General features: G+C 35.9%; 2 protein-coding genes across 2 annotated transcripts; one reads left to right on the top strand and one right to left on the bottom strand.

Annotated features, from left to right (window-relative positions):
- Positions 1-1,449: 1,449 nt before the first annotated feature.
- On the bottom strand, positions 1,450-2,295 carry LOC131528364 (C-C chemokine receptor type 8-like). The gene has a single exon (XM_058757457.1). The coding sequence runs from the start codon at positions 2,293-2,295 to the stop codon at positions 1,450-1,452; it is 846 nt and encodes a 281-aa protein (XP_058613440.1).
- Positions 2,296-9,896: 7,601 nt separating this feature from the next.
- LOC131528362 (uncharacterized) lies at positions 9,897-11,836 on the top strand. Its single transcript, XM_058757456.1, has 5 exons — positions 9,897-10,053; positions 10,464-10,835; positions 10,914-11,015; positions 11,479-11,724; positions 11,781-11,836. Exons 1-5 carry the CDS (start codon positions 9,897-9,899, stop codon positions 11,834-11,836), a joined length of 933 nt encoding a protein of 310 aa, XP_058613439.1.
- The last annotated feature ends 513 nt before the right edge of the window (positions 11,837-12,349 follow it).

The following is a 12,349-nucleotide window of genomic DNA, read 5'->3' as shown; positions in this document are numbered from 1 at the left end:
TATGTGGAGTTTGTAGAGGCTTCTGGTGTGAGGTTTACTGTAGAGTTATTCATCTTCTCCTTGTTTATCTTTCAGTCCAAAAGCTCAGAAAAATCTAATATTGCAATGGTAATCTATAGAGGGAAAAGTGTAAGGTGATGCTAAGTAAATTGAGTCAGATAAGGTTAAAGTTTCATGAAGGATTCAGTCTTTAAAGATTCAATAATTTAATAAATGTGTTAACATTTTGTATAGTTCAACATTTTCAATATGTTCTATACTTCGAGTCCATTTAAAATGAATTTAAAGTTTGATATTCTAATAATAATAACAATGTAGCGTTTACTCTTATAGTCTACATTCACAGAGATAATATCAAGTTTACAAGTTTGTCACCTGATGAGTGAATGTCCAGTGTCTCTCGATGTGTATAATTCTCTGTGCTGTGTTTTGTAGACTGACTTCACAGCTGTCACAAGAATATATCTGCAAGATTTCATCTGCTACACGTCACATAAAAGCATCATAAATGCAAATGTATAATTTAAACAAATGTAATGTTGAAAAAGAGTCATATATCAAATTAAACATTCAATGGCTTTCAGTGACTGACAAAATTTACAAATGTGTGCATATGAAAACATAAGAATATATTACATTGTGGCACCTGCTCCATCACTAATTCTCCTAGTTGAACACACGCCTCACATTATGACTAACTTTAAACAAGTCAAGTGCAGCATTTATTTTGCTGTACCTAAGTGAACATACAATTCAAATGACAATATAAACAGGGAAAATGTCATGTAAAATGCTGAGCATTATAAAGCATTAAAATTCTATTTATCTGCTGAGACATTTTAAAGTATAGAGTAGATAATGGGTTACAGTTCTTTCAAAATCACATAATTCAGTATAAGTGAAACAAAGTGAAAACATGTCAACAGAAGAAATTCTGACAGTGATTTTCAACATATCCCTGTGCTGTGTTTTGTAGACTGACTCACAGCTGTTACATTAAATGTAAATGTAAATAATCTTAATTTTATAGGCTAAAAACATCACACTTCTTAAACAACTTTCATAAATCTAAAACTGGCCTGTAAAGGTGCAACACATTTAACTCCTGTTATGCAAATATATAAAATTTGTCAGAAACATATACACTGTACCTCTTTTCTGTTTGTGATGAGATTTAAGGTCCTTATCTTATAAACACACACAAAATAGAGTTGATCTGAATGTATACATCAATGTATTTTCTATAGAATGTGTTTATATTTTCTATAGAAATAGACAGTGAAGGATTGTATGCGTATTGCAATTAAATGACACTGATTCACATTAGTGTGCTTCCGTATTATAAAGAAATAAACATATCCCTTTGTAACTAAACAGTTACTTACAAATGAAACATTTAAAGGAAAATGTTCAGTACCCAAACTTAGTAAAATTAAACAACAGAATGTTTTATGGAGAACAAAGACGGGAAAGCTTTCCAACTCTGTGCAGATAAAGAACAGGCTGGACAAAACCAGCCAGAATGAAACATAACAAACCAAAGGAAGAAAGATCCACAATAAACCATCGCATAAGAATAAAAGAGAATCCTGAGATAATAAATGGCACATAAATAACAGACATTGTCACCGTAGTTATTAGAATGAGATAAAATGCCCTTGTCTTCATATGGTTTTCCTCTTTTATCTCTCTTCCTCTCTCTCCTGGTCCTGACTGCTTCAGAGCTCTGAGAACAGCCACAAGACAAAACAACTGGATGGAGAGGAAGAGGAGGAACTGAATCGAGTAGAAGTATATATAAGTATGAATTTTAAACTGGCTTGCAAACATGTAGCACAAACAAGAGCCAAGAATAATTATCCAGGCAGCAGTGCAGCAGATCACTCTATATCTGAGAGGTTTGTACTTCAGAAAGGTTACAGGATGAACCACTGCCAGGTAACGCTCAGCACTGATCAGACACTGAAACAGAGGACGACCAGTGATGAACAGTCCTAATGAAAACAATATAAAGCTTCTGAAACATGAAAGCCCAGTGCAATAATCGATTACACTCAACAAAGAGTTCAGACAGTTACCAGTCTCACAAAGAGACAGATTGAGGTTGAAGAAATCTGATGCAACTCCACTTCTTGTTCCTGTGATGATAAGCCATATAACATAGGAGTGTGTAGGAAGACCAAAAAGAAAATTGATGCTGAACATACAAATGTCCAGATTGGTCATTCCCCCAACTAAATCATCTGTGGAGTTTGTTGAGGCTTCAGGTATGGAGTTTACTGTAGAGTTATTCATCTTTTCCTTGTTCACAGTATCTCTCAGTCCAAAAGCTCACAAAAATCTTAATAATATTGCAACCGTAATCTATAGAGGGAAAAGTGTAAGGTAATGTTAAGTAAACTGAGTCAGATAAGGTTAGAGTTTCATAAATAATTCAGTCTTTAAAGATTCAATAATTTAATAAATGTGTTAACATTTTGTATAGTTCAACATTTTCAATATGTTCTATACTTCGAGTCCATTTAAAATGAATTTAAAGTTTGATATTCTAATAATAATAACAATGTAGTGTTTACTCTTATAGTCTACATTCACAGAGATAATATCAAGTTTACAAGTTTGTCACCTGATGAGTGAATGTCCAGTGTCTCTCGATGTGTATAATTCTCTGTGCTGTGTTTTGTAGACTGACTTCACAGCTGTCACAAGAATATATCTGCAAGATTTGATAGAGGCTATTTACACTAAGTGCAAATAGCAATAACATGCTATTTACACTATGAAAATAGCATAAAAAGAAAATAGAAAGTGAAAATAGCAGTATTTTTTAGTTATATGCTATTTACACTAAGTCAGAACGCAAAGTAAAGAGATCGAAATGAAGGGAGAAAATGAATATAAACGAATATCAAAATATAACCAATAATGATAGGCTAATAATAATAATAATAATTTACAAATATTACGGGGGAAAATGATCAGTTAATGCATTTGCAAGACTGTGGGATGGATAAAAATTTTTCTTGTGGGCCTATTTTATTTTATGCACTTTATGTAAAATTTCATGATAAACTTTATTTGAATGCTGACGTCATGTAATACAGTCCGGTAGCCATGGTAATAATTTAATAATGTAATTTCTATAATACTTAATATAATAATTTCTTAATTCTAAATAAATATTAATGAATCCATCTCTGATAATCCCAGGTTGCTATGGTCACGCAGGTTTGTTGTTTGTTGCAGCATTGAACTCGTGGCCACAATAAAAATATGTCGTTCCCTCAACATAAGAAGTCGTGGCCACGAGAAATGGATGTCGTTCCCTCAACATAGCATCTCGAAGCAACGACATAAGGATGTCGTTACCTCGACAAAATGATCTTGTGGCCACGACATATTATCACGTTCCCACGAGTTATGATATCATGGCCACGACACAACTAAGTGAACCGACCATGTCACTTCACGGGCACCATACAAAGAAGAGTTTTCCAGTGCGGTGCAGATAAAGAAGAGGCTGTACAAAACCAGCCAGAATAAAACAAGTCAAACCAGTGAACCAGACTGGTGGAGAAGCATCAGCGGTCACAATGATAAATAATGTTGTGATTACAAATGGGAAAAATAGGATAAACATGGTCACTGTGGTTATTAGAATAAGAAAAAGTGCCCTTCTTTTCATGGGGTTGTCTCTTTTTCTCCCTCTCTCTCCTGGTCCTGACTGCTTCAGACCTCTGAGAACAGCCACGAGACAAAACAACTGGATGGAGATGACCAGTGTAAGCTCCACTGTCAAGAACCATGCATGTGCATGATTATTGTCTGAGTCTAAATTGTACATGCAGACCAAACAGGAACCAAGATTAATGATCCAGGCCGCAGTGCAGTAGATCACTCTATATCTGAGAGGTTTGTACTTCAGAAAGGTTACAGGATGAACCACTGCCAGGTAACGCTCAACACAGATCAGACACTGAAACAGAGGACGACCAGTGAATGTAAATCCTAATAAAAACTGATCTAATATTTTAAAACATGAAAACCACATTGACAGTATAAAGAACAAACTATTCAGACAGATACCAATCTCACAAACAGAGAGATTGAGGTTGAAGAACTCTAATGCAATTCCACTTCTTGTTCCAATTATGAGCCATATAACATAACAGTGCATAGGAAAACTAAACAAATTGATGCTGTACACAAAGACTTCCAGACTGTCCATAAGCGCCCAGGACCAAATAGTGGAGTTTGTAGATGTTTCAGGTCTGGTGAAGTTCACTGTATTCATCTCTGTTTGTCTTCTCAGCAGCTCACAAAGCATAATAGCTAATGTAACCACAATCTATGGAAAAATTAGAAATTATATTAATGTACTATAAATATTCAATGAATAAATAATGCATCAAAGCTTCAATTTCAAATCCAAATAACCATGATTAAATGCTTCATCTACATGGCGTTAAATTGTGGTAATAGTATATGGCATCTCTTCTCTTCCGTAAAAGTCAAAAAAACCTATATGTGACCCTGGACCACAAAAACAGTCTTAAGTCGCTGGGGTATATTTGTAGCAATAGCCAAAAATACATTGTATGGGTCAAAATTATTGATTTTTTTTTTTTAATGCCAAAAATCATTAGGATATAAAGATCATGTTCTATGAAGATATTTTGTAAATTTATTACTGTAAATGTATCAAAACTTAATTTTTGATTAGTAATATGCATTGCTAAGAACTTCATTTGGACAACTTTAAAGGCGATTTTCTCAATATTTAGATGTTTTTGCTCCCTCAGATTCCAGCTTTTCAAATAGTTGTATCTCAGACAAATATTGTCCGATCCTAACAAACCACACATCAATGGAAAGCATATTTATTCAGCTTTCAGATGATGTATAAATCTCAATTTCGAAAAATTGACACTTAAGACTGGTTTTGTCGTCCAGGGTCACATATAAGTTATTGCTTCTCTATATTAAGTGGTAGAGAAAGTAGACAATTTTGCCATTAACAGCTCTGTTAGCGTAGCGCTGCGCTGCTGAGAAAACGTGATACATAGAGCACATATCTATAAAATCTACAAAATATGGTTCTGAACAGGAAGTAGTACAATATTACTTACTATATGTACTATAGATATACATTTATATAAGAATTATCATTTTACATCTTATTCCTGTGGAATGAATTTCAATTAAATTGTTACTTATTTTTGATTAAATAAAAGAGATCAGTTTTATTTTACTCAATAAAGCATTAAACTTGTCCTCAATCCCTTGAACATTGTTAGATAAAAAATGTCACTGTTGCATTATTAATTTAAATAAATTTAAAGATAAGTTTTAAGAAATCCATCACCTGAAGAGTGAATGTCCAGTCTCTCTGGATGTACATACATCTCTGTGCTGTGTTTTGTAGACTGAATTCACAACTGTAACAAGAATATATGTGCATGATTTCACGTTACACATCACATGCTGTAAAAATTTGATATGTAAATATTTCAGATGCAAAAAAAATATATTAACTGACTCTTATTGTCTGACACTGGCTGCATGGGTTGTTTTACATTACATTTTATTTTAAAGCTTTTTGCATGTATTTTCTTCCGTAAAAGTAAAAACCTATATGTGACCCTGGACCACAAAAACAGTCTTAAGTCGCTGGGGTATATTTGTAGCAATAGCCAAAAATACATTGTATGGGTCAAAATTATTGATTTTTTTTAATGCCAAAAATCATTAGGATATAAAGATCATGTTCTATGAAGATATTTTGTAAATTTATTACTGTAAATGTATCAAAACTTAATTTTTGATTAGTAATATGCATTGCTAAGAACTTCATTTGGACAACTTTAAAGGCGATTTTCTCAATATTTAGATGTTTTTGCTCCCTCAGATTCCAGCTTTTCAAATAGTTGTATCTCAGACAAATATTGTCCGATCCTAACAAACCACACATCAATGGAAAGCATATTTATTCAGCTTTCAGATGATGTATAAATCTCAATTTCAAATTGACACTTAAGACTGGTTTTGTCGTCCAGGGTCACATATAAGTTATTGCTTCTCTATATTAAGTGGTAGAGAAAGTAGACAATTTTGCCATTAACAGCTCTGTTAGCGTAGCGCTGCGCTGCTGAGAAAACGTGATACATAGAGCACATATCTATAAAATCTACAAAATATGGTTCTGAACAGGAAGTAGTACAATATTACTTACTATATGTACTATAGATATACATTTATATAAGAATTATCATTTTACATCTTATTCCTGTGGAATGAATTTCAATTAAATTGTTACTTATTTTTGATTAAATAAAAGAGATCAGTTTTATTTTACTCAATAAAGCATTAAACTTGTCCTCAATCCCTTGAACATTGTTAGATAAAAAATGTCACTGTTGCATTATTAATTTAAATAAATTTAAAGATAAGTTTTAAGAAATCCATCACCTGAAGAGTGAATGTCCAGTCTCTCTGGATGTACATACATCTCTGTGCTGTGTTTTGTAGACTGAATTCACAACTGTAACAAGAATATATGTGCATGATTTCACGTTACACATCACATGCTGTAAAAATTTGATATGTAAATATTTCAGATGCAAAAAAAATATATTAACTGACTCTTATTGTCTGACACTGGCTGCATGGGTTGTTTTACATTACATTTTATTTTAAAGCTTTTTGCATGTATTTTCTATCCAAAGTCAATTCAAGGTGTACATTTGCGAGTATGTGTTTCCTGGAAATCAAATTTGTTAGGGGAAAAAAATCAATGATCACGCAAGTCTTTAAAAAAATATGACTGGAAAAATAAATGTTCAGTCTTCCCAAACAAGCACAGGTGCCACTCATTCAACACCTGATATGTAAATTGTAAAACAGTGCATTTAAAAATGACAGAGGAAAATAATACTTAAACATCTGTGTTATGATAGCATGTCAAGATATTTCAGTAATCTCTGTGATAACTTTTAATATGGAAAAGGTGACACTGGGACATTGATGATGTGTTTTAGTGGATAAACAATCTACAAACTATAGCAACCACTTATAATAACCATATCTGATAAACATAATAAATAAACTTAGAATAGAATAAACAGAATAAACTTAATCTTTTTGGAAAAAGAACAATCAAATGTGCAACTACAACCCGAATTCCGGAAATGTTGGTACGTTTTTTTAAAATTTGGATAAAATGAAAACTAAAAGACTTTCAAATCACATAAGCCAATATTTTATTCACAATAGAACATAGAGAACACAACAAATGTTTAAAACTGAGAAATTTTACACTTTTATCATGAGCTCTTTTCAAATTTGATGCCTGCTACAGGTCTCATAAAAGTTGGCACGGGGGCAACAAAGGGCTGGAAAAGCAAGACATTTTGAAAAGATTCAGCTGGGAGAACATCTAGCAACTAATTAAGTTAATTGACATCAAGTCTGTAACATGATTAGCTGTAAAAGGGATGTCTATAGCTGTGTCCCAAAGTTAAGTGCACACACTTCAAAGTCCACAAAGGACCCTCCGAAGTGCATGACATACTCCGCCTTCACAGGATTTCCTAATTGCGCCACCAGGTGTTCCCGATTGCCGCTCCTGTCGCATAGCAACGGTGTGAGAGGAGAGCTGCCATCCTGACAGGATAGGGGGTGCCAGAATTGCTCATTTTTGTTTTTATGTTTTATGTCATAATGGAGGAGACAGTGATTAGCCAAGACCGAGGCCAAGTTACACTGGTTTGCTGAGTCCTTAATTGCCGGATTACAACTTTAAATGCTGGTATTGGCTTGGAGTTTACTTGAATAATGTAATGATACATATGAAAAACTACAAAACACAAACACACACACAAGTTCAAATGCTGGCTGATATCTTACAAAGGTGCGATTTTATATAGTTTATAGTCTTGACCATGGTGATCATATGTAGACAGGTTTGCAACCCGGACTTTTTAGGCAAGCATAAAAATAAAACTGTAAAAAAAAAAAATAATAATTATAAAAATTAAATACAAATAGGGCATTGTTCAGCGGCAGCTGTCACAGCTGAACAGTGCTCTTTGGCCGGTCCGAGTCCTTCAGATGCAGCCTCTGATATAGTTGGCAACAATTTTTAATATTCTGACAATAGATGTTGTTACTTTCATTTTCAAAATAATCAGTGGTGGACTGTAAGGAAGTACATTCATTAAGTATTCTCGTACAAATGTGAAATACTAAGTTATCTTCGACTTTTTTTTTTTTCTCACAGGACAGCAACACTACAAAAATATGGTATTTTACAACATGATGCATTGTTGTAGATTAAACTACTCAACAGTAGGCAAATTTAAATTTAACAATCTTGAACATATTCAGAAGTAAAATGCAACATACACAGTAGTTTAGCAGTAATATTATTGCAAAACCATCCTAACAAATTCTTTTTCAGAACAATACTGTAAAAACCTTTACTTTTACTCTCAATACCTTAAGTAGGCTATATAGAGTACGTAAGATAATACTTTTAATTAGAGGATAGATACCCAAAAATGAAAATTCTGTAACCATTTACTCACCCTCAAGTTGTTCCAGGTTTGGAATTTTCATTTTTGGGTGAACTATCCCTTCAACTAAGGGTTTAAATATCCTCAATATTTCTTCTACTAATTACTTTGTCATAGCTCTAAACAATTTCTCTTTTCCTTCTTTCGCGGTCTCACCCCTATTCGTCACACACTGCCTTTTGGTCATTTTCCCCTCACGTCCATAAGCCGACGTTGAGGGTACCCCTCTTCGTCGCGTGGCACCGTAGAGGGTCATCCGATAGATTTGAATGCAAATCCCTCATTTTTGGATCCAGCGGTTTTCCTGCGCTTGAAAGTATTGCTTCAGGCGATTGATTTTGTGCTGCAAATGTGTATATTGCAGTAACGTGCGTCGTCGCATGGACTGTCACAATCATTGGTGCGGTGACCATACATTTTCGTGGCGCAGAAACCCTTGTCTGAATCGACTTTTATATATATATATAATTTAATATATATAATATATATAATTTTGGGCTACATTAAAATGGCATAATTACAGGAGTTAAAGGACTACATATTTGCTGTAGGCTTAAACGTGTCTTAATTTAGGTGGGATATTTTATAATTGTAATTTTTTTCCCTTTCTTTTTTTATTTGGTTGTGTCTCTCATCCAGCGACGCATAGCAACCGGCGATTCCACCACGGTAAGTAGCCTACAACAGTCAAATAAGGTTTTTAACGGTTTTAAGTCTGGCAAGGCAAAGTTTATAAGTACCCTGATGACGTTATTCCTGTTTGTTTATCAATTTGAATTAAGGCAGAACAAAAGGACGTGTTAAAAATATAATGATAGAAGAACCCTTGCTCACACAATTACTTATTTTTAAAGTCATTCATTTTTTATGATATTGTGATTGCATGAATACATAAGAGGAGCATTTACTTAACGTCTTAGCCTAGTAGTTATTTATATTGTAATATGTAGTTTGTTGATCTATTCTATTTTGGTTTGTTCTTCTCTTTCTCTGCAGGTTCCTTAATCTCATCTTATCCCTCATCTTAATACTTATTAGCAGCATATTATTTTTTTAAAAAGCTACTTTTATGAGCCACATTTGTCTTGTTACTTTCTCTACTGTTGTATTGTGTTTTCTCTCTCTCTCTTGAGGTCTTACTGTCTCTCCTCCCTCCCCTTCGAGTGGTGTTTTTGTTTGTCTGTCTTGTATTTTGTTTGTCCCTGTGTGTTTATAGTGTGTTTAAATTGTGCGCCGTGTCCGATCCTGAGATGGACCGTCACCTGAAGGAGATTAGTGACCTTGTCGATCAGGCTGCATATCAGGCTTGAACAGCTCTTTAGCATGCACCAGGAAGCAGAACCATCCACCAGTCAGCCTTCCATCAGTCATCTATCCACCAGCCAGCCATCAAACAGCAAGCAAGAGGTTAGGTGGATTAAGAGGGACAGTGATGGAAACATTATTTACGGCAGGCCCAGATCATCCCGAAAACAAGGAGGTCAGATTTTTTTTACATTCATGTTAATTCAGTTGTAGACTTTATCTCCAGATCTAGTTTTGCATCTTGAAATGGTATACAACATGATCACAAGTCATGAGTCTGAATTAGAACATATCTGAGGTTATTATTACATACCTGTGTCTAGCATCAGGTAAAGTTTGTTTCATTGAGTGTAAAAAGCAACAGCTTTTTTGCTACAGCAGGTCCCAGTCACAGCCAGAGTCGGAAGACAGGTGTCTCTCATGTCAGGGCTCCGGAAACCAGTGGGGAAGTGACCAGTGACTTTCCTTCCGTTACTGCAGGTGTGTTCTTTATTTTGACTGCACTGGTTCAAAACAATATGTTCATTTAGTATGTTAATATTTATTATTACTACAGTTTTTCAATATTGTGCATTGTTTTAACAGAGTCCTTCCTTCAAGAACTTAAATGCTCACTGGGTGAGGACATACATGAGGATGAAACACCACCTCAAGCCTCAACAGACTGGTCGACCCGAAAGAGCCTCATATCAGGGTGGTGGGAGAAAGAGAGACCCCAACTGGTCAACACCATGGTGGCTCGACAACATGCGGCAACTCGAATCTGTCAACATTGTGGAAACGGTCCAGCCGTTATCCATTGTTGTGACTGCCAACCACACCCATTCCTCTGTGGCCAGTGTGATGTCAGGGTCCACCAAGGTCAAGTGTTTCACAACAGGGATTCGATGACACTTGCATTTTTTCATCCGTTGTCTCCCACAACTTGTGTTGTGGAGAGGGTTCTAACCCAGTGTGGTAAGTTGTAGTTTTTGAAAGTCACATAAATAAATATGTTATTCTTTAATTCTCATCCACGTGGGTTTTTTTTTCAAGAGCATCTTGTACCTTTGGAGATGCCAGAGACAATATGCGGTTGTCTACAAGGATCGTCCAGTGTCATCGCAGGACAGTCCATAGTTGTGGTTACAATGAATGGTAAGAAGAACTTTATGGGTGGGGTGGGGGTCACTTCTGTAGAAGTGTCTGCAAAATTTCACCCACAGGTATTTGCTGATCACACCTCGTATATACTCCCTCTCACTTTGTCACAACTATGAACATATAAAAATCATGATTATGTTACATTCATACATGTTACATTGTGGAACACATATCCAGAAATTTTCTTTATCATGGCTGGAAATCCAATTCAATAGGTTGTGTGTTGATTAGATTGTCTGGGCCCACCTATGTGGAGGAAAACAGTTAACCTTTGTTTGTATGGGGATAGTTAATTTGCCTGACAAAAGTGTGACTTCCAATAGAGTGCCTTACAAAATGTTTGTAGAAGTGTCCTCCTGATCCATCCTTATTCAAAGGTTCCCATATCAGTTGTCAGAATGACACAGTTTGCGTTTGTCAAAATTAACTGTGAGTATATATTTCCTTCTTTTTCCAGGGCGATATGATCTCAGATTGCCTCAGATTAGATGCAAGGCATGTGAAGCCACTTGGAGTCCTGGAGTGGATGACCTGATCCATAATGACTACTGGCCTGCCACTTCTCACCATTCAACTGTGTACGCAACAGATGTCCTTTTTTCTTTTGAAGAGCTGAAGATGGCAGCACCAGGGATGTCTAGCCAAGTATTTCTTAGAATGCTGGATCAACGCACTGTTCGCTTTGGCCGTGTAAGTATTTGTGGTAATAACTGTGTAACTCAAGGCAAGATTACTTACTTTGTCTTTTCCTTAATTGAGGTTGGATGGATGGTGGGGCTTGTCTGCCTTGGCCTGGGGTGGATAGTGGGGCTTAGCGAAAAGGTTAAGAATGATATATTCATATTCGCGGGGAGGGGGGTTATTTCATCAAAAGGGGAGAAATTCACCATGTGTAACTTGTTTTATATTGTGCTCTGATTACAAAAAAACATGGGACAAATTTACAGATGGGGTGCAAGGCAAGATTACTTACTTTGTCTTTTCCTGGGTGGTAGAGGCTGCATATGAGTGTCTATCGGAAATAGGTTAAGTGTAATAATTTGCTGGTCTTGTTGGGGCTGGTCTAGGGGAAGGTGCTGGTCTTGTTGGGGCTGGGGCTGGGGCTGGTCTAGGATAAGGTGCTGGTCTTGTTGTGGCTGGGGCTGGTCTCGGGTAAGGTGCTGGTCTTGGGGCTGGTCTAGGGTAAGGTGCTGGTCTAGGGCAAGGTGCTGGTCTTGTTGTGGCTGGGGCTGGTCTAGGGTAAGGTGCTGGTCTTGGGGCTGGTCTAGGGCAAGGTGCTGGTCTTGTTGTGGCTGGGGCTGGTCTAGGGTAAGGTGCTGGTCTAGGGC

Source organism: Onychostoma macrolepis, chromosome 21 (assembly GCF_012432095.1).
Source record: "Onychostoma macrolepis isolate SWU-2019 chromosome 21, ASM1243209v1, whole genome shotgun sequence".
In the NCBI taxonomy this organism is placed as follows: domain Eukaryota; kingdom Metazoa; phylum Chordata; class Actinopteri; order Cypriniformes; family Cyprinidae; genus Onychostoma; species Onychostoma macrolepis.
This window is presented reverse-complemented; position numbering and strand designations above follow the sequence as displayed.